The 22,901-nt window shown below is 54.1% G+C and overlaps 2 protein-coding genes across 6 annotated transcripts in view; one reads left to right on the top strand and one right to left on the bottom strand.

Moving 5' to 3' along the window:
- The first annotated feature begins 1,416 nt into the window (after positions 1–1,416).
- Positions 1,417–7,907, top strand: DERL3 (derlin 3). 4 transcript variants are annotated; one of them, XM_039242839.1, is made up of 7 exons: positions 1,417–1,551; positions 1,666–1,731; positions 1,815–1,888; positions 2,038–2,131; positions 2,586–2,781; positions 3,345–3,435; positions 7,719–7,907. In XM_039242839.1, exons 1-7 carry the CDS (start codon positions 1,459–1,461, stop codon positions 7,870–7,872), a joined length of 768 nt encoding a protein of 255 aa, XP_039098770.1. In that variant the 5' UTR covers positions 1,417–1,458; the 3' UTR covers positions 7,873–7,907. The 4 variants fall into 4 exon arrangements, with proteins under 4 accessions (XP_039098770.1, XP_039098767.1, XP_039098766.1 ...); XM_039242836.1 differs by lacking the exon at positions 7,719–7,907 and adding an exon at positions 3,535–3,769; XM_039242835.1 differs by lacking the exon at positions 7,719–7,907 and adding an exon at positions 3,511–3,769.
- Positions 5,992–22,901, bottom strand: part of SMARCB1 (SWI/SNF related, matrix associated, actin dependent regulator of chromatin, subfamily b, member 1) — a 35,873-nt gene continuing 18,963 nt past the window's right edge. For both annotated transcript variants that reach the window (XM_039242833.1, XM_039242834.1), the window contains exons 6-9: positions 22,524–22,690; positions 14,312–14,502; positions 6,721–6,852; positions 5,992–6,329 (exon numbers count right to left, since the gene is read on the bottom strand). In XM_039242833.1, coding sequence (XP_039098764.1) covers positions 6,290–6,329; positions 6,721–6,852; positions 14,312–14,502; positions 22,524–22,690 — 530 coding nt within the window. In that variant the 3' untranslated portion in view covers positions 5,992–6,289. The remainder of the gene's footprint in view (positions 6,330–6,720; positions 6,853–14,311; positions 14,503–22,523; positions 22,691–22,901) is intronic.

Below are 22,901 nucleotides of genomic sequence, written 5' to 3'. Positions count from 1 at the left end.
TGTGGCAAAGACCTCTAGGTCACCCTTGATTCCTCTCTCACAGCTCTGTCCAATCCATGGACAAACCCACCTCTCATCCCAGCCCCACACTCCAGGATCCATGCTGCCCAAGCCACCGCTGTCCCTTGCAGCCTCCCCCTGCTTATGGATTCCTCTGACAAGCTACTGTGCTTGCAGCGGCCACAGGGACCTTTCTAAAGTGACAATCAAGTGGGGCGCCTGGGTGGCTTAGTTGGTTAAGCGCCCGACTTCGGCTCAGGTCATGATCTCACGGTTCGTGGGTTCGAGCCTCAGGTCAGGCTCTAGGCTGACAGCTCGGAGCCTGGAGCCTGCTTCAGATTGTGTCTCCCTCCCTCTCTCTCTCTCTCTCTCTGACCCTCCCCTGCTCACGCTGTCTGTCTCTGAGAAATAAATAAAACATTAAAAAAATAAAAAATAATAAAGTGACAATCAAGTGTCACTTCCTCACAGAGGCTTCTCAGATCACCCCATCCAGCATGACGGCTCACTACCCTACCCTCCACTCTTGGCATTATTTGCGCCATTTCCCGGTCCTGGGAACACTAGCTCTCATATTAGTACAGGCCTATGACTGCCTGTCTCCTCGGCTGCACCATAAGGGATAGCATCTCTTATCGGCTTCTGTATCTTCTATAACCAGAAGAGCACCTGGCACATAGTCGGTGTTCAGTAAAAGATTGACTTAATGAGGGAATAAATGGAGTTTCTCTTTTCCATCAAAATATTGAGGCCCTCTCCAGCCCGTCCACTTTGTTCCGGCCCGCGTCGGCACCCAGGCGTCCCTGGGGGAGACCTCCTACAGGAGTTGGCGTTGGGTCCAGTGGGACTGAGGGGAGGGCGGGGGGTTGGCGCGGTGCTGAGCGCCTTCTTTGTTGTGGGTTAGGTGGCACTGTCTCTGGCTCTCAGTGGGGGAAATACACAGGACCGAGTCGCTGCCAGTCCTAGGTGTACTCACAGAGCTCCGGGACCAGACACGCATTAGTTCCGCCTTGCCCACGCTCCAGCGTGACCCCGCCCCTTCCGGTCTCGCCGTTCCTCGGTCCTGTCTTTTTTCCCCCTCGCGGTGTAATTTTAGTCCTGCCCCCAAGGTCTTGTAGGTCCTTGCTATTGGTTCTTCCTATCTTGCCGCCAAGCGGCCAGTTCCTCATTGGCCACACGTTTCTCGCGCGCCTCCACCACAGCCACCACAACAACCGCCACGTGCTCAACCGTGGGGCCTGCTCATTGGTCCCACGTTCCGACCTGCCCACCCTCCTGTCCCGCCCTGGTCCTCCAGTTTCCTCCTCCTATTGGTTACTAGGCCCAGGGCCCCGCCCCCTACCCTGGGCGCGCTGCGCCCCCCGACGTGGATTGGCCGACGTCGGGGAGTGAGGCGGGATTTGGAGGCGAGTTAAAGAGCGCGCAGCAGGTAGGGCCACGCGTGTCAAAGAAGGTTCAATGGCGTGGCAGGGGCTGACGGCCGAGTTCCTGCAGGTCCCTGCGGTGACGCGGGCCTACACCGCGGCCTGCGTCCTTACCACCGCTGCTGTGGTAAGCTGGCCGGGAGGGTGGGGTCGGTTCCTTGGCTGCAGCCCGCGAAGGGTGTCGCCATGGTTACCGCTGGATTTCCCCGGGGTAGCACCTGACGAGCCCCTGGTTCCGCAGCAACTGGAGCTCCTCAGCCCCTTCCAGCTCTATTTCAACCCGCACCTCGTGTTCCGGAAGTTTCAGGTGAGGCCACCCCGCCCCTTGCACCTGACACCTGGGTCCTGCCTGACCCGCGCCTGACCGCCCACCTCCCCCAATCCCCGTAGGTCTGGAGGCTCGTCACCAACTTCCTCTTCTTTGGGCCCCTGGGATTCAGCTTCTTCTTCAACATGCTCTTCGTGTATCCTGCGCCGTGCGGACGTAGGCGTAGGGTGGTGGGCGGCCCGCCAGGCTGGGGAGAGGCCCTCCCGGGCTGTGGGTGGCCCGGAGTGGTCAGGAGCAGGGAAACTGAGGCTCCTCCTGGTGGCATTTCCTTTACGGACGCCGCAGGTTTCGCTACTGCCGCATGCTGGAGGAGGGTTCCTTCCGTGGCCGCACGGCGGACTTCGTCTTCATGTTTCTCTTCGGGGGCGTCCTCATGACCGTATCCTTCCCAGGCTCTGAAACCTCAGGCGCTGCGCCTCTGGGTCCAGCCTTTGTACGCTGTGGGGCCCGACATGAGCGCCTGGGCCCGAGGCAGACAAGTTAGGACGAATCTAGCGCACATCATGTGCTCAGCTCCGGGGTAGTAGCTCTTCCTGTACGCACAGTATCACAGGGTGACATGGAGAGACAGGTAGGGTGCTTGGGGGCTGAGCCAGGAGAAAGTGAGGCAATGAAGGGCAGTACTTGGCCACTGGGCCCAGATGGACCAGCAGGGTATTCACATGGGCCTGAAGGCCACAGTGTGGCTTTGATTGAAAGGCCCATCACTAGAAGTGAGGAGGGAAGGAAAACTGGGGAGGATTCCTGGGGTTTAGGAAGTCAGAGGGGTCCTGGGCAGGGGCTCTGCGGCCTGCACCAGGAGAAGGCCTCCCAGCACCTTGACTCTGGCTCAGCTGCTGGGGCTCCTGGGCAGCCTGTTCTTCTTGGGCCAGGCCCTCACAGTCATGCTGGTCTATGTCTGGAGCCGCCGCAACCCCCGGGTGAGGGTCAACTTCTTTGGCCTCCTCACCTTCCAGGCGCCATTCCTGCCCTGGGCCCTCATGGGTTTCTCGCTGCTGCTGGGCAACTCGATCCTCGTCGACCTGCTGGGTGAGCCTGCCTGTGGATCCCTCCCTCCCCACCCCCAAACAGGCTGTCTGGTACCTGATGGTCTTTGGGAGGGCCACCCAGGCTGGTTCCTGTGCCAGAGCCCTCCCCGCCCACCGGGACAGGACCGCTCACCTATCCTCCCACCCCTACTTCCTGCCCTGCCAGCTTCTGTTTTTCTGGCCCCCTGAACAAGCCAGCCAGATACATGCTTCACGTCTTCAGGCCTGACGTACTGACGCTTGTGGGGGTCCTGACCAGGGTGGGGATGGCTATGTCAGGGCTCCAGCCTTCGTTCCTGTTCCTCCCATGTTCTCAGCCCATCACCTCCCCGAGTCCTGCCCACCTCTGGGCCAGGTAAGCCCGTTCTTCAGGGTCAAGCCCGGCCCCACCCTGGGCTGGCAGTCTGCAAGATGTCTCGTACTCATGCCAGAGCGTGAGTTTACTTACAGGGCCTGAGGTTACTTGGCCTGGCTGGGCCCCCAGAGCCACGCGCGGGGCAGGTGCTGCTGGTCCCAGGCTCTGGACTGCGGAGGTGGCCTCAGCAGTCCTTGGCTCTCCTACAGGGATTGCTGTGGGCCACATCTACTACTTCCTAGAGGATGTCTTCCCCAACCAGCCTGGAGGCAAGAGGCTGCTGCTGACCCCCAGCTTCCTGTGAGTGCTCGAGATGAAAGTTATCCCCCGAACACTCCCTCACCTGACCCCACTGGGGAGCCCTGCTGGCCTCAGCTCAGTGTGGGCCCCTCCCCACAGGAAGCTGCTACTGGATGCTCGAGAGGAGGACCCCAATTACCTGCCCCTCCCAGAGGAGCAGCCAGGAGCCCTGCAGCAATGACCCTACCCAAGGCCAGGACCAGCCCAAGAGGCCTGTTTTCCTGGTCTCTGGCAGGCCTCCATCCCACCCCTCACACCTGCTTTCAGGAGAGCAACCTATCCTGCAGCCTGGGCCTGTGCCCAGCACCCACCCAAATAAACAGAATGACCTGCACCTCTTCATCCACAGCACTGGCTCCCTGCCTCAGCTGGCCACACCCTTCCATGCTGCTGGCCCTGACACTTCAGCAAGCACCAAGCCTGGCCTGCGCTCTCAGACCAACGGTCGGTAGTAGGGAGACCCAGAGTGGGTCAAAAGCCTGCCCATAGTTGTCCAGCAGCAGTGAGCTAGCAGATGGCACATTCAGGGTTTTCACTCTAGCTATGCCAGTGCCTTGCTGGAGCCCTGGGCAAATCCCACCTGCACAGGATCTCTGCTCCCTGCCAGACAGCCAGGGCTGGCCAGATCTCCCTGGCTGGGGCCAGGACTGGGATGTCCCTGTTGTGCCAAGCCCAGTCTGCAGGGGGTCCTGCCCATGGTGCCCTCAGGCTGACGCCTCACTGTCCCTCATCAGCAACCAAGTGGACCTTTGCCCACTTTCCAGCTGAGCAGTTAATGGACTTGGCCAAGGTTCCATGAGGTCAGGTGCAGAGGAGGGCCAGGACCGGGTCCTCTGCCCTTTCTGCAACCCCAAAGCTTTGAGAAATTTTCACCGTAGCAGAGCCCTGCCAAGTTCTCTCCCTGATGTTTTTAGCTGAGGACCAGGGGAACCTTATCTGATCCCACAGCTCACTTTCCTCTTTGGTAAAGCAGGCATCAGACAACATGGCCAACTCTCCTCACTGCCCTAGACCAGCCCTAGACCAGTCCAAATTACACTTTATCCCTGGATGGTCAGCAAGAGAGGGGCTCCTCCAGCCACAGGCTGTCACGTTTGTGCGTGACACAGTATGCACCATGGAGTGTGACCGTACTTTGGTAGTGAAACCTTGTGCAGCAGCAGCTGGCTGGGCAGCAGCATGAGCTGGCAGTGTTTGGAGCAAGGGCTCGGCCCCTGGGCCCGCCGCACCAGCCTGCCCAGAGGGACTGAGGGGCACAGCATGCTTCCATTCCCAGTTGTAGGGCCTCGGGGACTAAGCGAACGCTTCAGCAATGGAGCCCACTTATTTCCAAGGCCAGTGGAGCCTGGGCCTGGAATCTTCCTCTGTTCAAGGCCTTCCAGTGAAGCCCAGCTGTCCCCTTGCTGTGGGGCTCCAGCAGGTTCCACTCCTGATGACGGGCAGGGGGCTTGAGTACAAACTCCCTGGGAGCCAGGAGCCGTCACACCCCAGGACATGATCACAGGACCCCCAGCCCAGAGGGCTGGGCGCATCTACCCCTATATCCTGGCAGTCAAGACCTCAATTCCTCCTCAGAGCTCTGCCTTTGCCCAGTGTGGGGCTCAGGTTGGGAGCCAGGTGCCATCACGCTCTTGCCATGCTCCTGGAGGGCAGAGTAGCCCTGACCTGGCAGGAAAGGCCTGCCACCAGCTGAAGGCACCAGCCCACTGCCTGGATCTGGGCCCATTATCTTCATAAGAACGTAGCTGTGCGCCCAAGCAGCACTCGGCTCAGTGAGCCGACCCACACAGGCCACCCATGTCCCTAGTGTAGAGTGGAACACTTCCACATTAGACAGGATGCAAGAGGGGACACACGGCTCACTGGAGGCGGAACTGAAAAGTGGCCCAGGGCTATGCCTCCTCCTCAACACACATCACCCATGGCCAGCACTGGGCAGGCAGGCTGCTCCATGCGTCTTATTCCTCACAACCGACCTAGGAGAGAGGAGCGGACCCGGGCCGTGTCGCCAGCCGGGGGTAGAGGTGGGCCCCACCCACCAGCTGCACGTGCACCACTGCAAGGTGTGGCAAGAGTGGTGTGCACCTGCTGGCGCCTCAACAGCCAGGCACGGGCCCTCGGGCACTCAGGCTGGTAATGCCCCTGCGGCAGCCACAAAGGACGAGGCTGCCGAAAGGAACTCCAGAGAAGCTATGCTCCTGGCCAGGGGTGGCACAATAGGCCGGGCGCTGCAGAGCCCAAGGACAGCAGGAAAGCCTGTAGCTCCTTCACAAGGCCAAGCAAGGCGGCTGGGGTGGGGCCATCACTGAAAGGTAAGTGGGCCCTCCTCCCCTGAGCCTCATGACCTCACTTGTCATGTCCATCAGCTGGAGGGCCCAAGGGAAGGCAAGACTGTGCTATGGTTGGTCTTGGATAGAAACTTCGCCCCCACCTGCCCACCTGGGACTCTGAGGCAGAGAAGGCTGAGAGGCCTGGCATGGCAGCCGTGGTCCCACACCACCCCAGCTGGGTCCTGCTCCTTGTCCCCTTTCTTGTTTTTATGCTCCCACTTCGAAGAAACAGAATATGACCTGTTGTCTTTTATTTAAAAAGTGTTGCTAGCCCTGCCTGGGGCTCCTATACAAAAACAAAACATAACCCAAAACAACGCCTCTTTCTGACCAGAGACTTGGGTGGGGACTGGGGCTCAACACATGGAATGTGCCCAGGGGAGGGAGACCAGAAGCCCTCCCCACACCCCATGTTCCTCAGGATGGCCCCGGCCTGCCCCTCTGCCACCCTCCTTGCCAGAAGATGAAGGAGAGGCAGTCCAATCTTCTCAGCGCTCCGTGGGAGCCAGGCGCCGACGGGCTGGTTACCAGGCTGGGGCAGTGTTGGCAAGACGCCTCATACGCCTGCAGGAGGAGAGCAGGTGGTGACCCGGAGCCAGCGTCCAGCCCTGGGTGGCTGCCCTTCCCCAGGGCTCTCTAGTGCGGCCAAGGGAGTGGGGACGGAAACAGGATGCGACAGGTGGGATCCCCAGCCCCTCCCTCGGCCAGAGCCTGTCGGCTGCTGGAGGCCCCGACGCTGCCCTCGCTCCTGCCTGCTCAGTCCTGCCTGCGTCCCCAGGGCTCTGGACACACGGGTCTGGGCTGTGGTCAGATCCCACCTGAGGGCTTAACCTTTGTTCCCTGAAGGAAAATGCACGCGGGGTCTAGATTGGGACTCATCACCCAGGGTCTGCCTCTGGCCTGACAGTGGCTGTGTGCAGAGTGAGCTGCAGGGGGCCTGAAGGGGGAGGGGTACCTTGTGTTCCTGTCCTGGTCGCGGATCTTCTTTTCCATCTCAGCGTCTGTCAGAGTCTCCAGCAGTGGGCACCACTGGTCAGCATCGCCTGTGTTCCGGATGGCAATCTCCACCGTGGGTAGGGGGTTCTCACTGTGGGCCGGGGGGTGAGGGACGGGGGTTGTGACTGCTAGTTCACAGAGTAGCAGCCAGAAAGGGCCCCAGAGATCAGTGTCCACCCCCTTGCCAGAACACTGGGGCCAGGGCACGGCAAGGAAGGCCCAGGCCTTCCCTGCTTCCTCTTTTGCCTCCTCCCCGCTGGGCCACTTCCACGCCCAGCTCCTCAGAACAGGAGTGGCGTGGTCATCAGCCACCACCCCAACCTCCAGGCAGAGTCACTGGGGATGCCAGGTCCCCTACAACAATAGCTTCTCTCCAAAGCGCACTCAAACAGGCCTTTTGCTGCTGCCTAGGTGTGTCTGGTCTGTAAGGGAGCGGGGGTTCCCTGCAGAGGTGGTTCCTCATGACGGTGTTGCTGGGAAGGCAGGGGAGGGCAGTCTGCCCCACGCAGTGCCCGGGGCTAGGACCCACCAGCCTTGATGCCTCATCAGTGAAGGCCACTGGGCTAGCCTGCTCCTGAATATCCTACACACCTGCCCCTCAGTGCACTTCGCTGACCCGGCTGAACACCAGATAGCTGGGCTATTGTGGTTACGGCAGACAGCTGGGCCTGGAACCCTTGTCCCCTGGCCACTATGCTCCATGGCCCCTCAGTGACCACCCCAAAGGCCACCTGTGCACCCTCTTGCCAAGCAGACGCAGCAGGAGCACCAGAGGAGGGAGGACACAGCTGAGCTGCTGCTGCCTCTCTGGGCCTTGATTTCCAAGTGTGTGTGACAGGAGGCTGAAGAGGCAAGGATGCTTAGAGCTGACCCTTCAAACTCCTGGCCCAGGAGATAAGCCTCAGACGGTGGCCATAACAGTGCATCTCTCCCACGCCCTTCCCCCTTCCTCACCAGGCCCTTTTGTCTCTCCTCCGGCCGGGTGGCCTGCACCTGTCTCCTGAGGCCCAGGACCCCCAGAAGGCTGGCTCTGCTCCACTGCAGCCCCATCAAGTGTCTGCCCGTCTCAGTCTGGAGCCCTGCATGGCACGGTGCCCTCTGGGAAGAGTGAAGGCAGGCAGGGCCCAGGGGAGGCACTGGAGGAGACTGACAATTAAAGAGGATGGACCCCTGATGTGGTGGCCTTGGTTCTGGTACCTCATCTGGAAAATAAGAACAATCTCATGGCTGTGAGGGCTCTTCAGAGGATTACTATTATTTAAAACAGCCAACATACGTCCACAGAGGGAGCTCCCTAGGGGCCACGAGCCTTGTCATGCAGTCTTCCTGGAACTCGTGCCCAAGGGTATGTGAGTGGCCAGCTGGAGTGAGGCGTCCACGCAGGCCCGACTAGAGGCCGTGCCCCTCACATGGTCAGCTGACACACAGCAGCCGAGGGCCTGTGCCGGCCTCCCTTGTGCTAGTCTCCTCATGCTGAGTCTCAAGGGCAGTGAGCGCATGTGCTGAGGCTGTCGCCACAACCCAGAACTGCCCCAGGCTCCCCTGCAGACAAGGCCTCACCTCTTCCTGACGGGCTAGGCCCCCAGAGCCCAAGCTTGTGCTGGTGACTCAGAGGCTAGTGACAGGGGCAGCATCAGCCCCCACCCGTGCTACCCTGTGGCCAACCCTCCTGAACAGCTCCTGACAGCTCTTCTCCAGCCAGTGCGGTGATTTGGCAATCCTGAACCACCCCACCACAGACCCAAACATCATTCCTCACCTCAAGGGCTCCCAGCCGCCTTCCTCAGGAGGGGAGACATGAAAGGCGCCAAGCCCATGCTGAGGGGAGCAAAACATGTTTTCCTCATAATTTAAACAAGGGCTTGTGAGTAGGTCCTGGAGGCCCCTTTGTTTACCTCCCCTTGGCTATGGAAAGATTCCACTCCAGTGGGTTTGTTCTAAAATAAGAACTGCTTGATCCAACCCTGTTAAGAATGGGCCCAGAGCCAGCAGGGCTGCCTTGGGTTTGAGACAAACACACAGGCAGGGGGCCACCTCACCTCCCCCTCCGAGGCGATTCTGCATCACAGGCTTCAAGGCAACCCGCCATCCCAGATGTTCCCACCACCCTGCAGACTCCAGGTGGGGACACAGGCCAGGCCACCCTGTAGCTGAGGTGTCAGAGGGCTGGGGGCCATAGCTTGTAGGGTACTCAGTATGACCTTTTATGCCCTCACATGATACAAAATGCCAGCCAAGAAGCACTACTCTACTCACTTTACAAATGAGAAGGACAGAGCCTTTGAGAGAAATGACCTGCTCATGGCCACTCCAGTGAGAGGAGGGGGAGACAAAACTCAACATCACCCCCCTCTTTATGGCCAACTGGCTTTTGACAAGGGTGCCGACGTCCACACAATGGGGAAAGACCAGTCTTTCCAACAAATGACACTGGGACAAGATGACCCTGGATGAGGACTTGCAGATATCACATTAAAAAGCACAGATGGGAGGCAAGGGGAGAGCATCTTACTGGCTCAGTCAGAAGAGCGTATGACTTGATCTCAGGGTTGTGAGTTGGAGCCCCACATTGGAGGTAGAGATGACTTAAAAATAATCTTAAGAAAAAAAAAAAGGCACAGGCAACAAAAGAGAAAATAGACTACCTCAAAATTTAAAACTTGTGCTTCAAGAGACACCATCCTGAAAATGAAAAGACAAGCTACAAGGTGGTAGAAAGTTTTTGTAAACCGTACCTCTGATAAGGAACTTGTATGTAGAATATGTAAAGAATGCTTACAACTCAATAATAAAAATACAAATAAGCCAATGAAAAACCAAGGGACCCGAGCAGCGGTTTTTCTAAAGATGATACACAAATGTCCAACGGCACCTGAGACGATGCCCCATCATCATTTGTCAGCAGGGAAATGCAAATCACAACCACAACTCCTTCCCCCTCCCCCACTAGGATGGCTAGAATCAAAAAGTCAGGGAACAGGGGTGCCTGGGTGGTTAAGCGTTCAACTTCAGCTCAGGTCATGATCTCATGCTTCATGGGTTCGAGACCCGCACACCGGGCTCTATGCTGACAGAGCTCAGAGCCTGGAGCCTGCTTCAGATTCTGTCTCTCCCTCTCTCTCTGCCCCTCCCTCTCTCAAAAATAAACATTAAGGGGGCACCCGGGTGGCTCAGTCGGTTGGGCGTCTGACTTCAGCTCAGGGCATGACCTCACGGTTCATGGGTTCGAGCCCCTCATCAGGCTCTGTGCTGACGGCTAGCTCAGAGCCTGGAGTCGGCTTCGGATTCTGTATCTCCCTCTCTCTGTCTGACCCTCCCCTGTTCACACTGCCTCTCTCTCTCAGAAATAAATAAAACATTAAAAAAAAAAAGTAACAAATGTTGGCAAGGATGTGAAGAAACCAGAAAGAAGCCTGGCTCTGCTGGTGCAAAAGTAAAATGGTAAGCTGCTTTGGAAAGCAGTCTGGCAGGAACTCAAAATGCTACACACAGCTAACCACATGACCCAGCAATTCCACTCATACAATCTACCCAAGAGAACTGAAAACAGGTGTTTAAAGAAACTCTGGGACATGAATGCTCACAGCAGCACTACTCTCCACAGCCCAGTACTGACAACCACCCAACTGTCCGTCAACCAATGACTTGGTAAATACGATGTGGCGAATCTGTAAGACGGCGCAGTACACAGGAACGAAGCTCCCATACAGGCCACCACACAGATATAATGATACTAAGAAACCAGCCACAAAAGAGCACGTATTATATGATTCAATTTATATGGAATATCCACAACAGGCAACTTGATAGGTAGATTAGTAGTTGCCCTGGGCTGGGAGACTTGAGGGGGGACAGCAGCAGCTGCTAAAGGGTGTGAGGCTTCCTTTGGGGTGATGGAAATGGTCTAAAATTGTGATGGCGCGAATGGCAAGCTCTAGGTGGATGAACTGTACGGTATTCACATTACAGCTCGATGCAGCTGTTATAAAAACAGACAAGCAGTCGGTTAAGTGGCCGACTTCGGCTCAGGTGATGATCTTGCGGCTTGTGAATTCGAGCCCCGCGTCGGGCTCTGTGCTGACAGTTCAGAGCCTGCAGCCTGCTTCAGATTCTGTGTCTCCCTCTCTCTCTGCCCCTCCCCTGCTCGTGTTCTCTCTCTCTCTCTCTAAATTAAATAAGCGTTAAAAAAAAAAAGTTAAAAAAAGAGAAACAAAAAACAAGACAAGCAAACAAGCGAACCCTGCTGCTGTCAGAAGGGCAGAGTTCCAGGAGTAACCTCTGTGGCTAGGGTCAACCAGTCCAAAATGACCCTGGTGTCTCCCGACTCTCATCTGTGCCAGTGACATTGCCTCTCTGTCCCCCTATCAATCCCAGCCACCAGGTTCTCTGACCCTCTGCCCATCCTCAGCTTCCGCCTGGTCAGCACCCTGTCTGGCCACCTCACCCCAGGTTCTATGCCCCCTACCCGTGGGTCCCCTCCTTGCATCTGCGGCCTCCAGTGCCCTCTACTAGACAAGATACCATTTCTTCTCTGTGTCCCCCGCCTCGGGCACAGGGCTGGCCTGCAGGAGGTGCCAGTAAGTCTGCTGATGCAACTTTCCTGACAGGTAGCAGCTCGCAGGTTTGGGTGAATGTCTGACACTCTCCTGGTTTGCTCAGCCCAGGCCCTTCCCCTGCTGGAGCTCTGTCGCCCTCCTGCCACTCACTGTCTTTGTCCCACTCCGCTGACCCCAGAACATCTCTGTCACTCTGGGTCAGCTCTGTCCTCTAGAAGCTTGGGGCCCCCAACCTGTTTGCCACAGGCATGTCCCCCAGGCTCACCCATGTCAGGCCCACCCGTCCCACTGCTGAAAGGAAGCAGCCTGCCTTCGCTCCCCTGACTTTGTGGGCATTCTGCCCCCTGCTCACACACGACCTGTGACCAGCTGCACGCCCTGCTGCACTGTGGACACAACGCCACCATCACCGAGGAGGGCACTGCAGCCAGACACTGGGTTAGGCCTGGGTGGGGGAGGGAGACAGACAGGACTGGCTTGCGGGGATTCAGAGCATCTATGACATGGGATGATGGAGGCCCAGAATTTAAAGTCCCTCTTAAGGAGTCATGTGACTTGGCAGTTGCCAAGTCTTGTGTGTAGTAGGGATCAGGTGGGGGCTCCTGGTCCGGCTCTCTGTGGACCACGTGACCCCTGGCCCTGGGGACGTGGCAGCCTACTCGGCGTCCCCCAGGCAGTGGCCCAGAGAGAAGAGTGGATATTGGTTGGGGAGAGTTAAGAGAGCTCCCAAGGGACAGTATGGTGCTGCGGCAAGAATGTGGGTCAGGGTCAGGAGATGTGAGTTCCAATCCCCTTCCCTGCTTGCCTCAGAAGGCTGCAGTTCTGTCCCCTAGATGGTGGAGTCCCCAGTAAGCCAGCCTCTGACCCTAAGCTCCCCTTCCGGTCTTGCAAGCTCCATCCATAGCATCCGGCTGCCCAGACCACACACAGCACACACAACGGGCCAGGCCTAGCCTGAGGAGCTCAAGAGGCCTGGTCAGCTGGGAAAGCACAAGCAGCCGTCCCGATGCGAAGGAGGCGCTGGACTGCCTCCCAGATCCCAGGCAGGCTGTGCCCCTCCCGCCTGGCTGGCCTGGGCTGTTGGGGACGGGGGGTGTGCTCACCCTGGTCCCCAGTAAGCCACCCTGCCTTCAATCCCAAGGACGTGCGACCCGCACGCTCAGCACTACAGACTGCAGGGGGACGGAGGTCTGTGATGTTCCCCGTCCACCAAAGGGAATTCATTAACTGGCTCCTGAGACCTGGCAGGGGAACGGGCTGTGGGTCCTGACCTGCAACCACCGGAGTCACGAGGGGGGTCTGCTCTGGAGCTCTCTGGCACACTGCTGACAGCCTGAAGCTTGACAAGGGTTTTAGGAGGACGCTCAGGTCACCCAGGGGTGAGAGCAGGAGGGACGCTGTCACAGGGGCTGACGCCCTCAGGGTCCTACAGCAAGACCAGCCCCCACTCCACGCACACCATCTGCCGGTTAGAACGCGGATTCTGACTCAAACGACACCTGAGGGTTGAGGTACCTGGGGTACTCACTCTCATGACCTGTATAACATCACCATCTCCCACTGCCGGGGGCATTCCGGGGAGCGGGGCCACCCCGGGCAGGTCTTCAGGCCCGTCGGCCTTGGCTCAAGTACGACATGAACAGACGTGCGTGGCCACACCTCTAGCAGGGCTCTCAAGGAGCCAGACACCACATCAGGGCAATGACGCCTCCTCCCAGGGCCTGCGTTCTGTCTGCGAAGCGGGACCACCTGGTCGGTAGGGCCGCTGGGAGGTTCTGGGAGGTGACATATGTGCCGTCTCGGACCAGATGCCTGGAGCACGGGCGGTGCCTGGACCCCCACGGAACCCAGTGGTTTCCCAGGGCCGGGACCTCAAGCCCTGAGGCTGTACGGTCATTCCTGCTCTCTTGCTCAGATTTACAGGAAGCGGCAAGCAAGCAGTCTCCTGGGATTTCTGGGAAAACCAGCTGAGACACAAACATACTCACGAGCTCCATTAACTGTCCTATCTTTGCAAAAAGACCTTGGTCCTCACTCCTCATGTGCCATTTTAAGCTGCGGTCCTTGAGTAATGATCGCCAAATGTAGACAGTGACAGTTGGATGAGCAGAATAAACCCTAACATCCTGTTTTGATGCAGGGATACTCAGCGCCACCCCCAGACTGTACTTTCCCAAGTGGAAAAGGAGTGCAGGGAACAGGGCCATTTATGGTGGAAGAGTCCTGAGGCGGGCAAGCTCTACTATCAGTTCATGCCTGCCGCCCCCCACCTCCTGCCAGGCCCACACTGTGCACTGTGGGGCCACCACCAATAGGAAGGCTACGTCTGCCTCTCCAGGAGACCCCGGCCCCTGGTCCACCCCCAGCACAGAGGACACCAGTCTGGAATGTTCTGTGTATACCCCCACCTTCACAGGCAGCCTGGATGTGGCTCTTTATCTTCCATGGCACCCTGTATGGCGGTCCAGTCAAAATGGGTGCTCACCAATGAGTCTCTGACTGGCAAGGCAGTAAAAAAAGAAACTGCTGGAAGTCCCCTGACTCTTACGAGCTGAGGAGGGCTGTTTGGGGCAGCTCTTGTTTGAGACAGAAGGTAAGTTCATCAGATGACAAACCCTGGAGTGGGGGACCCAACCCTGACAGAGAGAAGAGTCTGGGCAAAAGTACAGAGGTGGCGGCGTGGGGTGGGTGCAGAGGGGCTTCTGGCAGCAGAGATGGCCCCGGGCAGGGGGTACAGGGGCTGGAGGATGGAGGGGGCAGAGAGACCACCCCCTCAGAGTCACCCCCACTGTGATGAGGGTGGGGGGCCCTGCCACCGAGACAGAGGAAGCAGAAGGAGCGAGCCAACAAAGGGCCATGGAGCTGGCTGAGGCCGCCCACGGCCAGACCGCCCTTCAAGGCTCCAGACAGACCCAAGGGCATGACCGCACACAGGGAGAGGTCTTTTCCCCAAAACGGGTTCGCAGAGGAGGGAGGAGCTCATCCAGATCCTACCTGAAGGCGTAGGTCTTCTGATGCCAGCTCAGTTGTCCCCGAATGCTGTATGCGATGGTGGTGACAAACTCCCCGCCCAGCCCCAGCTCTGAGCACAGCTTCAGGGCAAATTTCTCTGGTGAGTTCTCCTTCTCTGACATGTCCCACTCAAACTGGTCCACCAGTGAAATGTTTCCCACGTGGATATTCAGCTGGGGCAAGAATCAAAGGACACAAGTTAAGGGAGTTCAGAACTGTGCCCAACCAGGGGAAGCCTCATGGAGATGAGACAGCCTGCCAGGGAGCCGCCAGGCCAGGATGGACCCCGCCCACAACTTACTGGCTGAGAAATGGGGCTGGCCCTTGTCCTTCTGGGCACAGGTCCTCATCCAGAAAACGAAGATGACACGAGGCACCTGCCGGGGCTGCCGCAAAGGGCTCTGGCTCAGGGCCTGGCAAAGCTACCCGTCCACATTAGACGCACACCCCAGAGGCGCAGGCAAAGCCTGGGTGGGCAGCAGAGGCCCACAGCCAACTCGGCCCACCACGCCCCCAGCAGGCACCCTGCTGACATGTAACCTGCAGCCAGAAGAGGGTCCAGGCCCCCAGACCAAGACAGAACCCAGCCTGTGCCCCAGGGCCGCCCCCCCCCAACCTACACCTGCACTCAGGATCACCATCTCTACTCCTCACCCCACAGAGGAGCAGTCCTGCTCTGAAACTGGCCATCACTGAGACACACAGGAAGGCCTCTTCAGGGTCTGGCTGGGTCCCTGGGTACTGTATCCACGAGACTCCTCCTACTGGGACCACAGAGAAGCATGGGACCCCACCTCCTGTCCCCGATCACGAAGTCCTGCACCTCTGGACCTTGCATACTGGCTTCCCCTCACTACCAACGAGCCCCCGTCCTTTCTGCATTCTGCTCACGCTGGGCGACGAGTGATGGTTTGCAGAATGGAGCTCGAAGAGCTGTCCCTTCCCCTCACGGGAAACAAATGCCCAGTTAGTCCCAAGGGCAGGCAAGGACCAGAAAGACATGAACCATCAGGCAGCCCACGGAAAACCATCAAACAGGACCAACGGGTGTAGCCGTCCACACCCAGCCCCGGCAAGTCCTGCCCTGGGTGGCACACCAGTAGTCCTCCTGGCCACTAGGCGGCACTGTGTGGACTGGATTGCCTGTCCCCTGCCAACTGGTCATTAACGCTTATGTCTATTAAAAAATACAGATTGTGCGCCTATCACGGAGAGGCACAGGGAATGCAAAGGTGGATACGACACACAAAACCATCTTCGTGGGAGGACGTTCCAGCTGGGGAGAGACACCTAAGTAAGTTAAATATGTGAATGTATGGTATACGTCATGTGTCACCAAGTCCTAAAGAGAGAATGAGGGGAGGAACGGAAAGTACAGAGGTGGCTACGTTGGCCAAAAGGCCCAAGAAGGCTGCCTCGGGGGGTGAGGGGGCGGGGCAGCATTTTAGGAAGAACTGAATAGGCAGAGAGAGCAGGCCATGTGGCTCCTTGGAGAGAAGGGTCCTGGGCAGAGTTGGGCCTGACGCTGTCCTAAGGTCTCCAGCTTCCAGAGAGGGATCTAGAAGGCCCATATGGAGCACAGAAGAGACACTGGCTGTCACTGAGACCCCTACTGGAGGGAGCCATCTAGCAGTAGGGATGGTGGGGTGGTGAGGAGAGGAGCGGCTAGGCCCTGAGGGGGTGCGGAGCCGAGACGGGGCCAGGAGCCCCGAGGAGGCATGCAGCACATGGGCCAGGCTCCCCAGACACAGCCCCTGTCACCACACATGCCCTCACTGAAGTCTGCAGCCCTGTAGGGCTTGACAGCTAGACTCATGAGAAGCACTGAGGCCCCCAAACCACTGAAGGTGAGGAGAGCCACCCTGGGCCAGGTGCCCCCGGCAGGGTCTGGGCTGTAGTCCCAAAGACCTCCAAGAACAATAGATATCTATTAAGTGGCCGCTCCACGCTAAGGCACAGCTTTGTGAAGAGAAACCCTCCTCCGGTGCCATCATGGCAAAGATTCCTGTCCTTTGCCGTGTCCCAGGAGCGGGACAAGGAAGAGTATCCTCATAAGAAGTACCTGGCTCTCCCTAAGTCCTCTTAACCAAAACCTTAGGTGTGACCTTCAGGTTCCTCACCTACAAGATGGGTGCTGTCCCCTAGGTCACAATGCTTGTGAGGGCTCCGAGCTGATGAACACAGCACTGTCCCACAGCAGCCAAGCCTCCCTGGGCCAGCCGGGTCGGACCCTGGTGCTGGTGAGACCTCCCGCCAGAACCAGGCAAGAAACCCAATGTGGGGATGGTCTCCCAACAGCCTACCGGCTGACACCATCAGGTTGGGGGGGTTACAGACAGGATGGAGGGCCTAAAGGGACACAACTGAGACCTGTCCAGTCACCAAGAACACCTCTAGTCAGGAGGGATGGTGGCAACCCCAGGCAGATTTTCAACTGCCTGACCACTTTCTGTATGGCTGCCTGCAGGCCCCATCAGAGAAAGAAGGAAGGAAGGAAAGAAGGAAGGGAGAGAGGGAGAGATAGAGAGAGAAAGAAGGAAGGAAGGAAGGAAGGAAGGAAGGAAGGAAGGAAGGAAGGAAGGAAGGAAGGAAGGAAGGAAAATTCTAAGAAAAATGTCAGGGAAGCCATGTCAAGTCAGTCTCAAGAGGGTCCTGCCTATGGCCAGCCTCATCCATTTGGAAGCTTGGTGGTGGGTGTGGCTAACCCGATAAGGCCACATCCCCACCACAGTTACAGGACAAAGATACAGCACAGAGCAGAGTTCTTAGGGTCATCCTTCAGTGAGGAGAGGCTATGCATGAGAAAGTGGGTAAGGCTCCCACTGCCCCCATTTCTCTCCTGTGAAGTTCCCCTTCTTTCTCAATTATGCCTTTTTTCTTTCTTTTTTTTAATGTTTATTTTTGAGAGAGAGCATGGGCATGCGAGCAGGGAAGGGGTCGGGGTGGGGGTGGGCAGAGGATCTGAAATGGGCTCCAAGATGACAGCAAGCAAGCACTATGCAGGGCTCAAACTCACAGTGAGATCGTGACCTGAGCTGAAGTCAGACGTTCAACTGACTGAGCCATCTAGACACCCCATGCCCTTTTTCTGTTAGTTGGCCACAATACAAAACTAAAATGGGTTAAGCAAAACAGATTTGTATTTCTCTCCAAAGAAATTAACTAGTGGGACACATGGCTGGCTTAGTCAGTAAAGCATGAGACTCTTGATCTTCAGGTCACAAGTTCAAGCTCCAGGGAACAAAGGAAGGAAGGAAGGGAGGGATGGGATGGAAGGAAGGAATGGAGGGAAGAATGGAGGGAGGGGAAAGGAAGGAAGGGGAGAGGGAGGGAGGAAGGAAGGGAGGAAAAAAGAGAGAGAGAGAAAGAGAGAAAGAGAGAAAGAGAGAAAGAGAGAAAGAGAGAGAGAGAGAGAAAGAAAGAAAGAAAGAAAGAAAGAAAGAAAGAAAGAAAGAAAGAAAGGAAGAAATTAACTAGTAAGGAGACTGAATGAATAAATAAAACTTTCCCCACAAAGAAAAGCTCTTGACCCGATGGCTTCACTGGTGAATTCTACCAAGCACTGAGAGAACTAACACCAGTCCTTTTCAAACTCTGTCAAAAAACTGAAGAGGGAATACTTCATAACTCACTGCCCTGGTATCAAAGGCAAATACTACAAGAAAAGAAAGCTATGACCAATATTCCTTATGAACACTGATGCAAAAATCTTCAACAAAATACTAGCAAACTGAATTCAGTGGCATATTAAAAGAACTGGGGCGCCTGGGTGGCTTAGTTGGTTAAGCGTCCGACTTTCGCTTAGGTCATGATCTCATGGTTCATGAGTTCGAGCCCCGCGTCGGGCTCTGTGCTGACTGCCAGCTCAGAGCCTGGAGCCTGCTTCGGAGTCTGTGACTCCCTCTCTCTCTGACCCTCCCCTAATCATGCTGTCTCTCTCCTAGAAATAAATAAAACATTTAAAAAAAAATTTTTAAAAAAGAATTATATACCATGACCAAGTGAGATTTATTTTAGCAATGCAATGATGGTTCAATTAAAAAAAAATTAACAGATTGAAAAACAAAATCCCATCATCGTCGCAATGTAGAAAAAGCATTTGGCAAAATTCAATACCTTTTGTGATAAAAGCACTCAGCAAATGACAAAAAAAAAAAAAAAAACTACTTCAACCTAATAAATATATATAAAAAAACCTACAGTGAACATTATACTCAATGATGAGAGCTGAAACCTTTTCCTCTAAAATCAGGAATTAGCCAAGGATGCCTGCACTTGCCACTTCTATTCAACACAGCATTCGAATTTCTAGCTAGAGAAATTAGGTAAGAAAAAGAAATAAAAGGTATCCAAATTGGAAAGGAAGAAGTAAAGTTACCTCTACTCACAGATGATATAATCTAATACATAGAAAACCCTGAAGATTACACAAAAAAACTGTTAGAATGAATAAATTCAGCAAAGCAGCAAGATAGAAGTCGACACACGAGAATCAGCTGCATTTCTATACACTAACAATAAAACATGTGAAAAAAATTAAGAAAACAATTTCATTTGGGGAGCCTGGGCAGTGCAGTCGGTTAAGCGTCCGACTCTTGATCTTGGCTCAGATCATGATCAGGTTCCTGAGTTTAAGCCCTGAATGGGGCTCTGCGCTGACGGTGTGGAGCCTGCTTGGGATTCTGTCTCTCCCCACTTGCGCAGGTGTGCACCCACGCTCTCTCTCTCTCTCTCTCTCTCAAAATAAACATTAAAAAATTTTTTTAATTTAATTTATAATAGCATAAAAAGAACAAAATACTTTTAAATTAACTTACCAAAGAGGTGAGAAACTTGTACAATGAAAACTATGAAACACTGCTCAAAGAAATTAAAGAAAGGATAAATAAATAGAAACACATCCCACGTTCATGGATTGAATGTATTATTATTATATTATTATTATGTATTATTATTTTTTTAAGTGTATTTATTTTGAGAAGAGAGCAAATGAAAGAAAACATGGGGGAAGGGCAGAGAGAGAGGGAGAGAGAAAGAGAATCCCAAGCAAGCTCTGTACTGTTAGCATGGAGTCCAATATGGGGCTCAAACTCACCAACTGTGAGATCATGACTGAGCCAAAATCAAGCGCCAGACACTTAACTGACTGAGCTACCCAGGTACCCTAAGACTGAGTATCATTTCATTTTTCTTTAACATTTATTCATTTTTGAGAGAGAAAGAGAGAGAGTGTGAATGGAGGAGGGCCAGAGAGAGAGGGAGACACATTTTCCAAAGACAGGCAGTGAGATCATGACCTGAGCTGAAATCGGACACTTAACTGACTGAGCCCCCCCCCTTTTTTTTTTAACATTTATTCATTTTTGAGAGAGAAAGAGAGAGAGTGTGAATGGAGGAGGGCCAGAGAGAGAGGGAGACACATTTTCCAAAGACAGGCAGTGAGATCATGACCTGAGCTGAAATCGGACACTTAACTGACTGAGCCCCCCCCCTTTTTTTTTTAACATTTATTCATTTTTGAGAGAGAGAGAGAGAATGTGAGTGGGGGAGGAGCAGAAAGAGAGGGAGAAGAAGGAGTATTATTTAGATGTTAAGACTATGGAGCGCCTGGGTGGCTCAGTCAGTTAAGCATCTGACTTTGGCTCAGGTCATGGTCTCACGGTCCATGGGTTAGAGCCCCAGATGGGGCTCTGTGCTGACAGCTAGCTCAGAGCCCGGAGGCTGCTTCAGATTCTTTGTCTCCCTCTCTCTCTGACCTTCCCCTGCTCACGCGGTCTTTCTCTCTCTCTTAGAAATAAATAAAACATTTAAAAAAAAAAAAAAGACTCTCCAAAGCAACTTACAAATTCATTGTAATCTTTCTCAAAATCTCAACAATGCTTCTTGCAGAAATAGAATAAAAATATATCCTAAACTTAAATAGAATCTAAATAGTCAAAACAATCTTGAAAGGGGTGCTTGGGTGGCTCAGTCAGTTAAGTGTCTAACTTTGACTCAGGTCATGATCTCATGGTTTGCGGGTTGGGGTCCCACATTGGGCTCTCTGCTGTCAGCACAGAGCCCGCTTCAGATCCTCTGTCTCCCTCTCTCTGACTCTCCCCCACTCAGTTGCGTGCTCTCTCTCTCTCAAAAATAAACATTAAAAAAAATCTTGAAGGGGCACCTGGGGGACTCAGTCAGTGAAGCCTCCAACTTTGACTCAGGTCATCTCATGTTCGTGGGCTCGAGCCCCACATCGGGCTCTGTGCTGACAGCTCAGAGCCTGGAGCCTGCTTTGGATTCTGTGTCTCCCTGTCTCTCTGGCCCTGCCCCTCTCATGCTGTCTCTCTCCGTCTCAAAAATAAATAAAAACATTAAAAAAAAATCTTGAAGTCTCTTAAATACAGAAAACAAACTAAGGGTGGATGGGGGGTGGGGGAGAGGGAAAATGGGTGATGGGCATTGCAGGGGAAACTTGTTGGGATGAGCACTGGGTGTTGTATGTAAGCCAATTTGACAATAAATTAATATTCATTAAAAAATAAATAAAAATACTTCCTCCAAAAAAAAATCTTGAAAAAGAAGACCAAAGTTAGAAGACTCACACAACCTCATTTCAGAACTTTTTGCAAAGCTACAGTAATCAACAGTGTGGTACTGACATAAAAAGACATATACACTAATAGAACAGAAAGCCCAGAAATAAACTCTCAAAAATACAGGCAAGTAATTTTCAACGAGGGTGCTAAGACCATTCAATGTGGAAAGGATAGTCATTTCCACAGATGGTGCTGGGAAAACAGGCTAGCCACATAAAAAAAAAAAAAAAAAAAAAAAAAAAGAAGTTGGACCCTTACCTGATACAATACACAAAAAACGTATAATAAGGGAAGAAAGAACCAAATATAAGATCTAACACTGTAAAACTATTAAAACAGGAAAAAAGCTTCATGCCATTGGATTTGGCAACGATTTCTTAATATAAGACGAAAGGCACAAATGAAAAGACAAAGTGGNACTCACACAACCTCATTTCAGAACTTTTTGCAAAGCTACAGTAATCAACAGTGTGGTACTGACATAAAAAGACATATACACTAATAGAACAGAAAGGTCATGGCCATATATCTGGGCTCATGCTAACAGACCCGGCTGCCTGGAATGTAAGACCATTCAATGTGGAAAGGATAGTCATTTCCACAGATGGTGCTGGGAAAACAAAATAGCCACATAAAAAAAAAAAAAAAAAAAAAAAGAATGAAGTTGGACCCTTACCTGATACCGTACACAAAAAGTGACTCAAAAGGGATGAAAGACCCAAATATAAGAGCTAAAACTATAAAACTATTAAAACAGGAAAAAAGCTTCATGCCATTGGATTTGGCAACGATTTCTTAATATAAGACGAAAGGCACAAATGAAAAGACAAAGTGGACTTCATCAAATGAAAATGAAGACTTTTAGGAAGCAAAGGACACTATCAAACGAGTAAAAAGGCAACCTGAAGAAAAGGGGAAAGTATTTGCAAATCACCTATCTGATAAGGGACTGATAACTAGAAAATATAAAGAACTCACTCAACAACAAAAGAACAAAAAATCTGATTGAAAAAAGGCAAAGAACTTAAACACACATTTCTCCAACAGGCACCTGACTCAACATCACTGATCGACAGAGAAATGCAAACCAAACCCACAATGAGCTACCACTTCACACCAAGCAGGCTCTGAAGCAGGCAGGCCTGGGCACAAATCTCAGCACTATCACTTCTCAGCTGGACAGTCTGGGGCAGGTGACCTCACTTCTCCATGTGGCAACCTCCTCACCTGTAACACAACAGGTAAGGGAGCATCTCCCCCCAGACCGGAGGCAGGTTACTAGATGGCGTGAGGTGTGCTTAGCCCAGCGGGTCCACAGGAAGAGTGTGGCACCACTGTTCATCTCACTGTGGGTCCCTGCTCCGCCTGGCAGCTGGCTTCATCTCCCCTGTACCACCTGGGCTCTGCTCAATGCCTGGTGGTGCCCTGAATACATCGAGAAGGCGAGACCTTACTCAGAGAAATAGGCCCATAACGTTCCTGGGGTAAACAGCCACGAGCTACCCGAAGGGCGGTTTTCCAGAAGTCCAATTCCACAGCATGGACCCCAAAAACAGGCTCTGACTAAGGCCTCAGTGTACCCTCAGCACCCTCTGGCCAACCCAGGAGCTGCCCACCTTGATGATGACACGCTGGTCTGATTGGTCCTCCAAGATGCTGTCTGTGGGGTAGGACTCTATCTGCTGTCTGATGGCGGAGGCGATGGCTGGCACAAACGTCAGAGGGTTCAAATCCAGGTCGTCACAGAGGATTTCTGAAAACATCTCAGGAGTCATCAGCTTCTCTGAAATCAGGAGAAAAGACAGGAATTGCTAACTGATTGCAGGCCCCTATCTCCCCATGTTTGGCCCCAAACTCCCCATCCCCTTCCTCCTCTGCTAGACCTCCCTGACAAAGCTGAGGATGAGGAGAATGACAACTGAGGGAGCCCTCCCAGAGATGGGGGAGGAGCAGAGGATAAGCACGACCCCCTCCCGGCCCTCATTCCACACACA

Source organism: Hyaena hyaena, unplaced genomic scaffold (assembly GCF_003009895.1).
Source record: "Hyaena hyaena isolate Hyena2069 unplaced genomic scaffold, ASM300989v1 scaffold_219, whole genome shotgun sequence".
NCBI classification, from domain to species: domain Eukaryota; kingdom Metazoa; phylum Chordata; class Mammalia; order Carnivora; family Hyaenidae; genus Hyaena; species Hyaena hyaena.
The sequence above is the reverse complement of the archived record's forward strand: the minus strand, read 5'-3'. Positions and strand labels throughout refer to the sequence as shown.

Excerpts from the sequence above, each read along its gene's own strand:
- DERL3 (XM_039242839.1), top strand. The coding sequence starts at position 1,459 with ATGGCGTGGCAGGGGCTGACGGCCGAGTTCCTGCAGGTCCCTGCGGTG. Across the intron at positions 1,889-2,037 it reads TTCTTCAACATGCTCTTCGT|GTTTCGCTACTGCCGCATGC; the intron begins GTATCCTGCGCC and ends CGGACGCCGCAG. Across the intron at positions 2,132-2,585 it reads TCGGGGGCGTCCTCATGACC|CTGCTGGGGCTCCTGGGCAG; the intron begins GTATCCTTCCCA and ends ACTCTGGCTCAG.